Source organism: Oncorhynchus kisutch, linkage group LG6, assembly GCF_002021735.2.
Source record: "Oncorhynchus kisutch isolate 150728-3 linkage group LG6, Okis_V2, whole genome shotgun sequence".
Lineage (NCBI taxonomy): Eukaryota > Metazoa > Chordata > Actinopteri > Salmoniformes > Salmonidae > Oncorhynchus > Oncorhynchus kisutch.
Window position 1 is genome coordinate 7,572,706 of NC_034179.2, and position 16,239 is coordinate 7,588,944.

General features: G+C 41.1%; 1 protein-coding gene across 1 annotated transcript; it reads right to left on the reverse strand.

The window, feature by feature from the left end:
- Positions 1–2,661: 2,661 nt before the first annotated feature.
- On the reverse strand, positions 2,662–12,799 carry LOC109882605 (one cut domain family member 2). Its single transcript, XM_020474701.2, has 2 exons — positions 11,502–12,799; positions 2,662–5,112 (listed from the first exon to the last, which is right to left on the reverse strand). The coding sequence occupies exons 1-2, from the start codon at positions 12,616–12,618 to the stop codon at positions 4,964–4,966; spliced, it is 1,266 nt and encodes a 421-aa protein (XP_020330290.2). The 5' UTR covers positions 12,619–12,799; the 3' UTR covers positions 2,662–4,963.
- Between the last annotated feature and the right edge of the window lie 3,440 nt (positions 12,800–16,239).

A 16,239-nucleotide genomic window follows, 5' to 3' on the forward strand; every position in this document is an offset into this window, starting at 1 on the left:
AGCCTGACATTACATACTGTAGTGTAAACCACATGTCTTAGAGCCTGCCATTACATACTGTAGTGTAAACCACATGTTTTAGAGCCTGACATTACATACTGTAGTGTAAACCACATGATTTAGAGCCTGACATTACATACTGTAGTGTAAACCACATGTCTTAGAGCCTGACATTACATACTGTAGTGTAAACCACATGTCTTAGAGCCTGACATTACATACTGTAGTGTAAACCACATGTTTTAGAGCCTGACATTACAAAGTGTGTCAAGTCAAGTGAGACTCAGGATTTTAAGTGGTCAGAGGACACGCAGTGGCCATGTAAGAAAAGGAGAACAGAAAGAGCACTTTGCTTTCCACATCAAATGGCTTCATTTTTACCCATCAGCATCAAGAGTGCCCTGGTCCGCAACGTGATTACATACTATGATCGTGTCGGTCTCACTGCCAAGCTACAAGAAAGTGAGGAAAAAAACCTTTTCAGAATAACTCCCAAAACGAGCATCACGACCCAACATTGACCATTTAAACTATATAAACAGATCAATAAGAACATTCTATTGACACACTACATTCCAAATAAGAACCACAGGTGCGTAATGGTTACTTCACACTACATTCCAAATAAGAACCACAGGTGCGTAATGGTTACTTCACACTACATTCCAAATAAGAACCACAGGTGCGTAATGGTTACTTCACACTACATTCCAAATAAGAACCACAGGTGCGTAATGGTTACTTCACACTACATTCCAAATAAGAACCACAGGTGCGTAATGGTTACTTCACACTACATTCCAAATAAGAACCACAGGTGCATAATGGTTACTTCACACTACATTCCAAATAAGAACCACAGGTGCGTAATGGTTACTTCACACTACATTCCAAATAAGAACCACAGGTGCATAATGGTTACTTCACACTACATTCCAAATAAGAACCACAGGTGCGTAATGGTTACTTCACACTACATTCCAAATAAGAACCACAGGTGCGTAATGGTTACTTCACACTACATTCCAAATAAGAACCACAGGTGCGTAATGGTTACTTCACACTACATTCCAAATAAGAACCACAGGTGCGTAATGGTTACTTCACACTACATTCCAAATAAGAACCACAGGTGCATAATGGTTACTTCACACTACATTCCAAATAAGAACCACAGGTGCGTAATGGTTACTTCACATTTCATTCCAAATAAGAACCAGACCCAATGGAAAGAGATCAACTGTATACCAGCTTGCCAACTGGAGAAACACCTTATTCCCTATATAGTGCACTATTTTTGACCAAAGCCCCTAAGCCCTATGGGCCCCGGTTAAATGTAGTGCAGTAAATAGGGAATAGGATTATCATTTGATAGCTTATCAACTGGCAGCTTCATTAAATAGTACCCACAATACACCAGTCTCAATGTCAACAGTGAAGAGGCGACTAGGCAGAGTTCCTCTTTCCAGTGTCTGTGTTCTTTTGCCCATCTTAATCTTTTCTTTTTATTGGCCAGTCTGAGATATGGCTTTTTCTTTGCAACTCTGCCTAGAAGCCAGCATCCCGGAGTCGCCTCCTCACTGTTGACATTGAGACTGGTGTATTGTTGGTACTATTTAATGAAGCTGCCAGGACTTGTGAAGCATCTGTTTCTCAAACTAGACACTCTACTGTACTTGTCCTCTTGCTCAGTTGTGCACCGGGGCCCCCCACTCCTCTTTCTATTCTGGTTAGAGCCAGTTTGCGCTGTTCAGTGAAGGGAGTAGTACACAGCGTTGTACGAGATCTTCAGTTTCTTGGCAATTTCTCACATGGAATAGCCTACATTTCTCAGAACAAGAATAGACTGATGAGGTTCAGAAGAAATGAGAAATGAGAAATTAGGTTTCTGACCATTTTGAGCCTGTAATCGAACCCACAAATGCTGATGCTCCAGATACTCAACTAGTCTAAAGAAGGTCAGTTTTATTGCTTATTTAATCAGGAGAACAGTTTTCAGCTGTGCTAACATAATTGCAAAAAGGGTTTTCTAATAATTATTTAGTCTTTTAAAATGGTAAACTTGGACTAGCTAACACAACGTGCCATTGGAACACAGGAGTGATGGTTGCTGATAATGGGCCTCTGTACGACTATGTAGATATTCCATAAAGAAATCATCCGTTTCCAGCTACAATAGTCACTTACAACATTAACAATGTCTACACTGTATTTCTGATCAATTTGATGTTATTTTAATGTTCAATCAATGTGCTTTTCTTTGAAAAACAAGGATATTTCTAAGTGACCCCAACTTTTAGCTAGCGGATGTCCTTAATGTGCAGCTGCTCTTAGCTCTCCAGCCTAGCTAGCTAGCGGATGTCCTTAATGTGCGGCTGCTCTTAGCTCTCCAGCCTAGCTAGCTAGCGGATGTCCTTAATGTGCGGCTGCTCTTAGCTCTCCAGCCTAGCTAGCTAGCGGATGTCCTTAATGTGCGGCTGCTCAGAGATGATAATGTCGGATAAAGAGAGATGAGACTGACTGGCAGACACTTCTGGCTAACAACAGACATACAGACACTTCTGGCTAACAACAGACAGGCAGACAGACACTTCTAGCTAACAACAGACAGGCAGACAGACACTTCTGGCTAACAACAGACATGCAGACACTTCTGGCTAACAACAGACAGGCAGACAGACACTTCCTGCTAACAGACAGGCAGACAGACACTTCCTGCTAACAACAGACATGCAGACACTTCCTGCTAACAACAGACATGCAGACACTTATTGCTAACAACAGACAGGCAGACACTTCTGGCTAACAACAGACAGGCAGACAGACACTTCCTGCTAACAGACAGGCAGACAGACACTTCCTGCTAATAGACAGGCAGAAAGACACGTCCTGCTAACAGACAGGCAGACAGACACTTCCTGCTAACAGACAGGCAGACAGTTCCTGCTAACAACAGACAAGCAGACACTTCCAGCTAACAAGACAGACACTTCCTGCTAACAACAGACAGAGATGTCATACTCTACATGTGCACTGTGAGTCTAACTGACATAATTTCATAGCATTCATCCCTATCAGAGACTGCACAAAGGATAGATTGTGAGATTGTTTAAATGCATGCACGCACACACACACACACTCACACACACTGACTGACACGCAAACCGATTGACACAGACAGAATTTCTCCACTCTCTCTCTCTCTCTCTCTCTCTCTCTCTCTCTCTCTCTCGCTCTCTCTCTCTCTCTCTAATCAGCAGGATAAAGGTGGGAGTCTGGCAGCCTATCTAGGAATCACAGTGTCCACATAGTGATGATGACATCACCAGCCAGCGTCCAAAGGTCTGTAACCAGACTTATTTATTAGCCCTGGGAAACAACCAATCACTGTTCATTTTCATCGACTTTTAGTGATGTCACTGTACTGATGAGGAAATAGTCTCAGAGGGATTTTGGTCAAATAAAATAAAAAATCCTGTTCCTTCCTATAACCAAGTATGTACCATTAGGGATGGACACACACAGACACACACGCACACACAACCTAGGATACGCTCAGACCCAAACGAATCAACAAGCCCTTTTAGTTATGTGCTTTTCTACGACAACTGATGAATCTTATTAATACTCCTCGCTACTGCAGATACATATAGCAAGGTATCAACCACATAGTCGTCTAACTGTTCAGCGTCTTGGTTGCTTTAATCAACAACTTAGTCGTCAAACTGTTCAGCGTCTTGGTTGCTTTAATCAACAACTTAGTCGTCAAACTGTTCAGCGTCTTGGTTGCTTTAATCAACCATAGTAGTCTAACTGTTCAGCGTCTTGGTTGCTTTAATCAACAACTTAGTCGTCAAACTGTTCAGCGTCTTGGTTGCTTTAATCAACCATAGTAGTCTAACTGTTCAGCGTCTTGGTTGCTTTAATCAACAACTTAGTCGTCAAACTGTTCAGCATCTTGATTGCTTTAATCAACAACTTAGTCGTCAAACTGTTCAGCGTCTTGGTTGCTTTAATCAACAACTTAGTCGTCAAACAGTTCAGCGTCTTGGTTGCTTTAATCAACAACTTAGTCGTCTAACTGTTCAGCGTCTTGGTTGCTTTAAGTAGAATATGGCCGACAAATTTATCCTAAAACAAAATGACTAATCCAGTAAGATTCTGAAAAAGTGAAATAGTTTGATTGCTACTAAAACATCAGACATCCAAAAGCATAGTGTTGGTTCAGTGCTTTTGTCTAGAGACAGAGAGGGGCTGCATGTGACCCAGTAAGTGAGTATCTGTTTGGTTTAAGAAGAGAGCAGGGTCAATAAACATTGTCCTTTTTACACATCCAGTGTGTTGTCAGCATCAAGATGAAGAAACAAAAAGTGGTACAGAGATCAACAGAGAGTCACTGTTGGATGGTTTGGCCAGTCAGGCCTGGCTAGCAGATCATCATCATCAGCTTTCTGTTATCTAGACTGGAAAACAGGCGTAAGCACACTGTGATAGTGGGACACATGTTGCTCAGTAAAACAGATCCTTATACCGTAGTTTACAACATTGGTGAATTTATCTTGAATCTCAAAGCCAGGTGAACTCATCATCTCACTGGATAATGTAGGACTGTCATGCACACTTCAACCTACCTCATTTACAAAAGAAACCAAAATGCAAAAACAAATATATATATACTTTTCTAAACATCCTCTCATCATTTTAAACTGGTAAATGTCTGAGATAATAGTGTGTTTTCATCACAATGTTACTTACTATTAGCATAAGTAGGCCTACTTTAACTTTAAATGGCTTTAAACCACATATTAAAGACTATTATCCACAATTGGATTTCTCAAATCCAATATCACATTTAATCCAATACTGAATATACCCCAGTCTAATATTAATCCAATCGCAATCCATTAAGATAAAAAAGGATTTCCCTCTAAATACACATCTAACTAACTGCACATTACACTAGTTATATTTCTATCTGTCGAACATTACTACATGTGATTTTTTTGTTTCGTTTTTTTGACATACCATAGTTTTGGGTCCCTGTGCACAATGTTGTCAGTGTCTGACAATGCATCCCATTTGACCCAATCATGGCGTGCTCTCTACTGGTACCTGTAAGGGACACAGGGAAAAGGCTTGGTGTGGTGATCTGTTGTTTTTTTTTTTTTTTTTTTTTTTGTTAAAGCCCGCTCTCTGTTTACCTACTACAACATTAGGAGATTAATACACACTAATTTACATACTGCATTTCTCCTTCCCGGTTTTAAAATAGCCATTATTAGGACCACTTCAGTGTACGTCAGATAGAAACCACACGTTGTGCCTTCGGAAAGTATTCAGACCCCTTTCTACATGTTGTTATGTTACAGCCTTATTCTAAAAATGGATTCAATTCAATTTTTTTCCTCATCAATCTACACACAATACCCCATAATGACATCACAATACCCCATAATGACATCACAATACCCCATAACGACATCACAATACCCCATAACAACATCACAATACCCCATAATGACATCACAATACCCCATAATGACATCACAATACCCCATAACGACATCACAATACCCCATAACAACATCACAATACCCCATAATGACATCACAATACCCCATAATGACATCACAATACCCCATAACGACATCACAATCCCCCATAATGACATCACAATACCCCATAACGACATCACAATCCCCCATAATGACATCACAATACTCCATAACAACATCACAATCCCCCATAATGACATCACAATACTCCATAACAACATCACAATACCCCATAATGACATCACAATACTCCATAACAACATCACAATCCCCCATAATGACATCACAATACTCCATAACGACATCACAATACCCCATAATGACATCACAATACTCCATAACGACATCACAATACCCCATAATGACATCACAATACTCCATAACGACATCACAATACCCCATAATGACATCACAATACTCCATAACGACATCACAATACCCCATAATGACATCACAATACTCCATAACGACATCACAATCCCCCATAATGACATCACAATACCCCATAATGACATCACAATACTCCATAACGACATCACAATACCCCATAATGACATCACAATACTCCATAATGACATCACAATACCCCATAATGACATCACAATACTCCATAACGACATCACAATACCCCATAATGACATCACAATACTCCATAATGACATCACAATACTCCATAACGACAAAGCAAAAAACGTTTTTTTTTTTTTATGTTTGCAAAAATATGAAATATCACAATTACATAAGTATTCTCAGACCCTTTACTCAGTACTTTGTTGAATCACCTTCGGCAGCGATTACAGCCTCCAGTCTTCTTGGGTATGACGCTACAAGCTTGGCTCACCTGTATTTGGGGAGTTTCTCCCATTCTTCTCTGCAGACCGTCTCAAGATCTGTCAGGTTGGATGGGAGCCTCGCTGCACAGCTAGTTCAGGTCTTTCCAGAGATGTTCGATCGAGTTCAAGTCCACTCAAGGACATTCAGAGACTTGTCCCGAATCCACTCCTGGCTGTGTGCTTAGGGTTGTTGTCCTGTTGGAAGGTGAACCTTCATCCCAGTCTGAGGTCCTGAGCACTTTGGAGCAGGTTTTCATCAAGGAACTTTCTGTACTTTGCTCCGTTCATCTTTCCCTCGATCCTGACTAGTCTCCAACATCTCCACAGCATGATATTGCTACGCTTCACCATAGGGATCGTCACAGATTTCCTCCAGATGTGATGCTTGGCATTAAGGCCAAATAATTCAATCTTGGTTTCATCAGACCAGAGAATCTTGTTTCTTATGGTCTGAGAGTCCTTTAGGTGCCTTTTGGCAAACTCCTGATTAGTGGAGTGCTGCAGAGATGGTTGTCCTTCTGGAAGGTTCTCCCATCTCCACAGAGGAACTCTGGAGCTCTGTCAGAGTTACCATCTGGTTCTTGGTCACCTCCCTGACCAAGGCCCTTCTCCCCGATTGGTCAGTTTGGCCAGGAGGCCAGTTCTAGGAACAGTCTTGGTGGTTCCAAACTTCTTCCATTAAGAATGATGGAGGCCACTGTGTTCTTGGGGACCTTCAATGCTGCAGACATTTTTTGGTACCTTTCCCCTGATCTGTGACTCGACACAATTCTGTCTCAGAGTATGGACAATTCCTTTCAACCTCATGGCTTGGTTTTTGCTCTGACATGCACTGTCAACTGTGGGACCGTATATAGACAGGTGTGTGCCTTTCCAAATCATGTCCAATCAATTGAATTTACCATAGGTGGACTCCAATCAAGTTGTAGAAACATCTCAAGGATGATCAATGGAAACAGGGTGCAACTGAGCTCAATTTCAAGTCTCATAGCAAATAATTTGAATATTTACATAAATAAGGTATTTCTGTTTTTATTTTTAATACATTTGCCAAAATCTGTGAAAACCTGTTTTCGCTTTGTCATTATGGGGTATTGTGTTTAGATTGATGAATTAAAAAATATATATTATCAATTTTAGAATTAGGTTGTACACTTATACTTCACTGCATACTTTACTTCATTCTTCAAAGTAATTTATTTAAAAAAATCGAAATCAATAAAGCACATGATCATGTTAACTTTTATTTTATCAATAATTTCTGGATGAGTGCTCTCCTACAAACATCAAGGCTAACTGACAGTTAAGCCAAAACTAGAATAGCACACACACTGCCACTCTCAATTTATGCCTGAAAAACCATGAAAATCACATATAAAACAGAGAATTTTAGGCTACAATAAAGAATAATCTCAGACACGTTTCAATTAAGTTTTTCTCAAACTAAAGTGTGAAATCAACAGACAGGTTCAGTCTTTGGTCTGAGGCGGTTGATGTGGGTGTTGTGTGTGTGAGAGAGAGAGGGCAGAAGAGATACTGTCGCTCCAGTGCTGGGAAGAAGGTAAAACCCCGCCTGCGTCATCAGCTTTACTGGAACAGCTACCGTATCGGGTTCAACAGATCAATGCGAACTGGGTCCACACGTTTATGTTATTGTTGCCGGAATTAATGACCTTTTAATCTTGTGGAGATTATCGCCATCGATCCACATCCATACTGCCTAACAGATTTGTTTGGAAAAAAGTGACAACTGCACAACCGACAGAATGGCAGGGGCGACAATAAACAAAATGTCCTGTGTGTTTTCGTTAGTTATGTTTCCCCCTTCTTTGTTTTTACTGTGCCCAAGTACATCACATGAACATCATTTTCCTACAACGTAATTTCATGTCAAATGTGACATAGAATATTTTCTTTTTCCAATGGCCTACTTTAGCTTGGGTCTAATTTCACAGTGACGCCAGAGGAATATTGTGCGAAATACATTCGGTCCTATATATGGTTTAAATTTCACAAAAGAGGTAGAGGTTATTGGAGTGTATTTTTCTATGTAGAAATGATCATAGTGTTAAAGATATTTCTCCCTAAATCGCTATAATTTCGACGTCACAAACACCATAGTTAATTTAAAAAGATTTTCATAATTTTATTTTCGAAATAAAAGCAATATAGGCCTAAGTTTTTTTTTTCGATCGTCTATAGTTAAGGGTGCATTTATTATCAAATTTTTGTTTCTTATTTGTTTATAGGCCTATTAATTTGTTTATTTTGCATATAATTCCACTAATTCGTTCATTATAAATAGGCTTAAACAACGTCTACCTGTTCAATCTGAACAGTCCAGAATTCTATCATGACGCTTGTCCTGTGTGATTTATTTATTTTGTCAAGTTATTTCAGCTGGACTGTAAACCGCATATCAATGACGTCGGCTCGGCTAGCTGTAACCGGGAATGTTTTCGGGTCCGTGGCAGGCACATGGAGATGTCAGCCAGGACCAGGACAGGCCTGATTACATGCAGCAGTGTGAGTGCCGGTGGAATAAGTTTGAGTCAAGTGTCACGTTTGATTTGACTACAACTAATAAAGCTGTGACAAGGCCATTTTCCCCGCTGAAACGAGGCAGAGAAAGGGCACCCGTTCAATTCTCTGCCTAGGAGCTGTTGTATCAAATAATTAGTAGGCTATAGGCCTATGACCAACAGCTACTGCAACGGTGGTTATTGCCTAAATACCTATTGACTATTAATAAACCTATATTTATGTAGGCCTACTTGACATAAACTGACTAATTGGAGAGAAAAACATTACGCATTTACAACCACTTTTTTTTTTTACATAATCTTATGATTTATCATTTTCAATCCGTGATATTTATAGACGTAGTTGTTCTATTACACCCGCTGAATCTGCACAACGAACAGCGAACAAAAGCCTCGCGCCCTGCTCCACGTTATGCCTAACTGGTTAACCCACGACAAGGTGACGTTTTGTGCTCGAGCTGTGGGTCACGCCGAGATTTATATCAATAATTCATTGAGCCGCGCGCTCTGCAGCTTCTGTTCTTCTTTTCAATTCCCTGGCTGCTGCCTCGCACCGAGCCGATCACATAATACCTTCCCCCAAAAGCCCCGAGCTGCCTGGCCGCAGAGTTACCGCCTTCTGTAAACGAATGATGCTGCTGCGGGGAAGAAGGGAAGTCTGCAAAGCCTTTCCCCTATATCATGTAAGGCTAACCAATGGTGTAGGCTATATTTGTTGATGTTGTCATGGTGTCAATTGTGTTTACAATCGCTCCATTAACTCATGTGAATATTAAAACGGCCTTCAACGTTCGCTGCATGAAGTCATGGCATTTAACTGATCGCGGAAGGAAAATATGTGACGGATGACGATATGGAGCAACCTAATATCTTTCCATCCGTACAATATTAGTCATTGCATTATAGCCTCTTCAAAAATGTCCCTATTGTTCTTCTAATCACTACATTAAGTATTGTATATATAAATGACATCTGATGGTGTAGTTGTTTTGTTCGTACAGTTTTTTAGCAGGCTGCAATTTTGAATCATATCCTTTTAGAAAATGCGCAGAATTTGAAATATTGATCCACTATTCGCAGCTGGTCTGGTCTTCCTTTCCAAACCTCATCTCCATCAGGCAACATCCCCCCTCGATTTAGTCAAAACAGTCAACTTTCCACACCATACTTACGCACATAAATATGCAGCCTATACGCCTGTAATAGTTTACATTTAGGATAGTCCACATTGAGTTATTCATCTGTGAAAAATACATTGCCATTACTAATAGGCACTATTTGTTTGCTTAAAATTACTAGTGTATTAATTGAATGTACAGTGTATTTAAACACTATTTTTTTTTGTACGATTGTGAGAAGAGTGAACTAAAAGAAAAGAAGAAACCTCAGTAAATACAATCCACAATCAAGGGAACCTACTATAGAGAGGCTACATCTGTTCGCTTAGACGGAACAAAAGAAAGCCCGTCTCGTCGTTCCACGTGTTCTCGCTAGAGGGTGCACCAGCCTTACTATAAGGCTACCATGCATGTATTTACCCGCTTTTCAACGCATCCCAGGCTTTGATTGGAAAAATCTCATCACAATCAACAGCATTCTCTGTCAGTCTGTCTGTCTGTCTCTGTCCCCTTCTCTCTCCTCAATGAGGGAACACGCACAGAACAAGTCATAGCAATGTATTTGCACAATGTTCCTGAGGCTGCATTAATACCCTGTATATAATATATATATTTATATATATTTATATTTATATATATATATACTTTATATAAATATATATAAACACACACACACACACACTATATATATATATATATATGTGTGTGTGTGTGTGTATAAAGAATTGAAAGGCCTCCCCCATAAAAACAAACGGAAAACTTGTGTATAATTATTATAATTAGGTTCTGGTGCTGTTTTTCAGTGCTGCACATTTTTATAAATGGGTGTCCAATCTATCTGCTTATAATAATTTCATATCGACATTAAAATAAAGCCACACATGACATTTCATCAGAAGAACTTGCTCATCACTAAAAGAGAATCCCCCCAAAATGTAGGCCTATACGCTAGAATATCAGTAGCAGAAATAGCCTATTATTACATGGATAAATAATATTAGAGAGAAATCATTTGACCTTGTCATTGATATCGAGATTTGATTTGATTTTGATTTGATTTTTTGGGGATCATCGTTATTATGGATCACTAATAACAATACTACTACTTTAATTTGAAATAAATTTAATTTATCTATAGCCTACTCAGCAGTGAGAGGTATAGATAGATAGATAGATAGATAGATAGATAGATAGATAGATAGATAGATAGATAGATAGATAGATAGATAGATAGATAGATAGATAGATAGATAGATAGATAGATAGATAGATAGATAGATAGATAGATAGATAGATAGATAGATAGATAGATAGATAGATAGATAGATAGATAGATAGATACTGAACTGTGTTTTATTGCAGGGCTATAGCCCGACTACAAGCAGAGGCAGGCAGGCAGACAACAAACATCAGCAGAGACGGGTCGGTTTTATTGAGGATACCTTGTCTTACCTGCAAGCCGTAGGGCTGACATCCTCTGAAACTCGGGTTCCTGCAGCCACTTCCACATCCTTCGAAAGGTCTCCCTTCCAGATTTAAGTTTACTCCAAGGTTTGGGGTTCCTTAAGAGGTCTGAAAGGGTGCCTTGCGAGCGACACAGCACCCTCTGAGCGAATATAGCCTGGGGGATGCTATACCGCTTCAGTTCAGCTGTGATCCTTTGTGCCACTTCTTTGGTGTTGATCTCTTCAAGCTGTCCCGAGTTGTTACCTTGTTGTCCCGAGGAGGAGGGCGGTCTGTCCCGGTTGGAAGCCAACACAGGCCCGTGGGATTGAGAGTGGCCCGGGTGCCCACTGTGGTGCATCCCGTTCAAATGCGGCATCATACCTGCCGTGGGGCCACCGAGGCCTCGTGAGAGGTGTTGATCACCCCTGGACAGCATGGCAGTGTGGGCATCGAAGTTGGAGCTTAGCATCTTGTCGTGCCCATGGGTGCCATAGCTATGGAGGTTTTGCTGTGTATTATGAAGAGAACCCAAACCATTGCCAAGAGGGCTGCTGGCCAGGGGGGATAAACTCTGACCCATCCCGGTCATGTCCTTATGATAGTGACTGTAGAGGTTGTTCATTGCTGGTAAACCCCTCTCGTCCCGCATCAGCGTGAAACTCCCGCTTACGTTCCCAGAGAGACGCTGGTGGTGATGGTGATGGTGATGCGGATGGTGGAATTTGTCCGAAACGGTTGAAATGGGGGGTAACGGTTGAAGTGGAGTTAACGTGGTGTATGTGCCGTTCATACCCATCCCCGGTGGGGATGTATCACACGGCATGCTCATAGCGTGATGGAGCGGATGCGATAATTCTGGTCGGTACTCTCCGGCTCCGTCCAGAATCGTTGCCATGCTGGACACCATGGCGGACCGCGACGATGCAGCAGCCAGATCCTGATGTAACCGCAAAGAAGCCCCCGCGTTCCGGTTGTGATGGGGGCTGTGGCTGTTCATCAAGTCCTGGTCATGGCTCAGTCCGCCATGCAGATTGCCAATGCTGTCCATTGTCATCTCTGGGTTCATGGCGTAGGCATCCAGATCCTTGGCCAGGCATCGATAGGCGTTATAAGCAGTCTTCATTCAGCCCTCATTCAGTCCATTGATCTAGTTTATGTTTTGTGCCGGGATGGGTATTTCCTTCGTTTTGTTTTCTCTAAGGCCTCTCGTTTTGTTTTTTTGTTTTTTTTTTACATTTAAAAACAATTCCGCTCTCTATCAGACGGGCCAGTGCTGAGTCTACCTAGATCCATGTCCGAGCCTCTCCTCCTCCTACGTATTATGTTTAGGCAAGAGGAGCTGTCCAGGATGGGCTTGCTGAACGAACAGCCTAACCCGCTGGCGGGGGAGGGGACTCACTGTTACGGACGGCTGATCTGACCACCCAGAGTCGCTACTTGGTTCAAACAAAGGCATTTCATTGGCTGCTTCTCCCATATTCATTTTTTTTAACGCGTAGAACAAGTCAGATATAAAGGGTGGTAGAGATTTATACGCGTCTCTTGCATCTGGAGTCTGTCAGAAAGTATAAATGTCTTCTCAACTTCCTCTGCTGTAATAGTTTAACAAGACACACTTTTCAGTGAGATACTTTATTGATAGCATGGGTTAAATATAGGTATATGGTCAACATTGGGCCATACTTATTAGATTTTTTTTTTTGCATAGGCCTACAAGAACAAACTGGCTACCGACCGAACAGTGGGTGCATAATTCGATTAATAAATTATTAAATGATTTGGATATTCATGTAAGTCTGTGGCGCTTATATTTGTCAATTTTCATGTGTTTTTTGGCATATCCCAACGCCCCCTTAGAGTGGGGTCATGGCATGTCGTTATAAAACCCAATTAGCGTTAAGTGCCTTGTCAGCTGGGGGATTCGAACTAGCAACCTTTCGGTTACTGGCCTAATACGCTAAATACTAGGCTATCGGTTGTCACCGGAGGTTGCTTTATGGTGTTTCAAATTTTAATGTTACGTGCGCAGTAAAATGCATTTCTTTCAAGTTCGAAAACCAACCATGCATTAATCTATATCAATGTACTACTAAAAAACACAAGGACAATTTAGGTTAGGCCTATATAAATAAACAAATAATTAATATTTGTAGAGCTATAGTCATCATCATGTCCACATTCCTCCTGTTTTGCCAATTTGACCAAATATATAGGTGAGCAAAACAACATAGCAAGTGCAAAGTTACGATTTTTACCATCATTTAGCTAGGCAAGTCAGTTAACAAATTCTTATTTACAGTGAAGGCCTAGGAACAGTGGGTTAACTGCTTTGCTCAGAGGCAGAACGACAGACGTTTTACCTTGTTATCTCAGGGATTCGATCTTGCAACTAGCCCAACGCTCTAACCACTAGGCTACCTGCTGCCCTCTTTAGCAAGAGTAACATGCTCAAACAAAGTGCAGATAGCCTTCTGCTCACATTTCAATCACTGAAAACTAGACCAAATGATTTTTTTCTTTCTCTCTTTCTCTCTCTCTCTCTCTCTCTCTCTCTCTCTCTCTCTCTCTCTCTCTCTCTCTCTCTCTCTCTCTCTCTCTCTCTCTCTCTCTCTCTCTCTCTCTCTCTCTCTTTCTCTCTCTGAAGTAGATCTGAGTCAGAAATATAACAATTATAAGAGATTTTTCAGGATATATGATTTGTGTTATTCAAATCTGAATTCATCCTGTATGATACATTATCTCTCTCCCACTTTCCATGTGCTCTCTTCTCGACCATACCCAGATTTCTCAAAATCCCCTATTCTCCAGATTATCCTACATCCCTATTCTCCAGATTAACCTACATCCCTATTCTCCAGATTAACCTACATCCCTATTCTCAAAAACTTAACCCTACATCCCTATTCTCCAGATTAACTTTAAATCCCTATTCTCCAGATTAATTTTACATCCCTATTCTCCAGATTAACCCTACATCCCTATTCTCCAGATTAACTTTACATCCCTATTCTCCAGATTAACTTTACATCCCTATTCTCCAGATTAACCTACATCCCTATTCTCCAGATTAATGCTATATCCCTATTCTCCAGATTAACCTACATCCCTATTCTCCATATTAACTCTATATCCCTATTCTCCAGATTAACCCTACATTCATAATCTCCAGATTAACCTACATCCCTATTCTCCAGATTAACCCTACATTCATAATCTCCAGATTAACCTACATCCCTATTCTCCAGATTAACCTATATTCCCATTCTCCAGATTAACCTACATCCCTATTCTCCAGATTAACTCTATATCCCTATTCTCCAGATTAACCTACATTCTCCAGATTAATTTTACATCCCTATTCTCCAGATTAACTTTACATCCCTATTCTCAAAAACTTAACCCTACATCCCTATTCTCCAGATTAACCCTACATCCCTATTCTCCAGATTAACCTACATCCCTATTCTCCAGATTAACTTTACATCCCTGTTCTCCAGATGAACCTACATCCCTATTCTCCAGATTAACCTAAATCCCTATTCTCCAGATTAACCTACATCCCTATTCTCCACACCTTTACATCTTTGGTCTTTTGAAGCAGCAGTTGTGCCACTCAGTATGAGGTCTAAATTCATATTACTACCCCGTTTGTAAAAATAAATACAAACTGGAAAATTGCTTACTTGCTGTCTCAAATGATAGTCGCCTGACAGTTGCCCTCCTTGAAGCAGGGCTGTTTAATAAACAGAATTGTCTCCTTGAGCCAACACTCTTACAGTACAAATGTCAATAGCAGAGCAATGTTTTTGAAACAGCTGAAATGTATAGATATTTAGATATTAGATATTGTCCTAATATTTATTGACTTGTTTTATTTCGTTTTACCAGAAATTGCAGTAACAGCCTGTTACATTCTGAAATTGTAGCAGTAGTTGTCAATTGCACTGAGTCACTTGAAACAATAGAAGCCACTAAAAAAAACACCACTAAAAACATGTCAAATATAGATTGGGGCGGCAGGGTAGCCTAGTGGTTAGAGTGTAGAGGAGGCAGGTAGCCTAGTGGTTAGAGTGTAGAGGAGGCAGGTAGACTAGTGGTTAGAGTGTAGAGGAGGCAGGTAGTCTAGTGGTTAGAGTGTAGAGGAGGCAGGGTAGCCTAGTGGTTAGAGTGTAGAGGAGGCAGGTAGCCTAGTGGTTAGAGTGTAGAGGAGGCAGGTAGCCTAGTGGTTAGAGTGTAGAGGCGGCAGGGTAGCCTAGTGGTTAGAGTGTAGAGGAGGCAGGTAGCCTAGTGGTTAGAGTGTAGAGGAGGCAGGTAGCCTAGTGGTTAGAGTGTAGAGGAGGCAGGTAGCCTAGTGGTTAGAGTGTAGAGGCGGCAGGGTAGCCTAGTGGTTAGAGTGTAGAGGCGGCAGGTAGCCTAGTGGTTAGAGTGTAGAGGCGGCAGGGTAGCCTAGTGGTTAGAGTGTAGAGGAGGCAGGTAGCCTAGTGGTTAGAGTGTAGAGGAGGCAGGTAGCCTAGTGGTTAGAGTGTAGAGGAGGCAGGTAGCCTAGTGGTTAGAGTGTAGAGGAGGCAGGTAGCCTAGTGGTTAGAGTGTAGAGGAGGCAGGTAGCCTAGTGGTTAGAGTGTAGAGGCGGCAGGGTAGCCTAGTGGTTAGAGTGTAGAGGCGGCAGGTAGCCTAGTGGTTAGAGTGTAGAGGCGGCAGGGTAGCCTAGTGGTTAGAGTGTAGAGGAGGCAGGTAGCCTAGTGGT

Coding starts and splice junctions, on each gene's coding strand:
- LOC109882605 (XM_020474701.2), bottom strand. CDS start 12,618: ATGAAGACTGCTTATAACGCCTATCGATGCCTGGCCAAGGATCTGGAT. Junction 5,113..11,501: donor GTCAGCCCTACGGCTTGCAG/GTAAGACAAGGT, acceptor TGTCCCTTACAG/GTACCAGTAGAGAGCACGCC.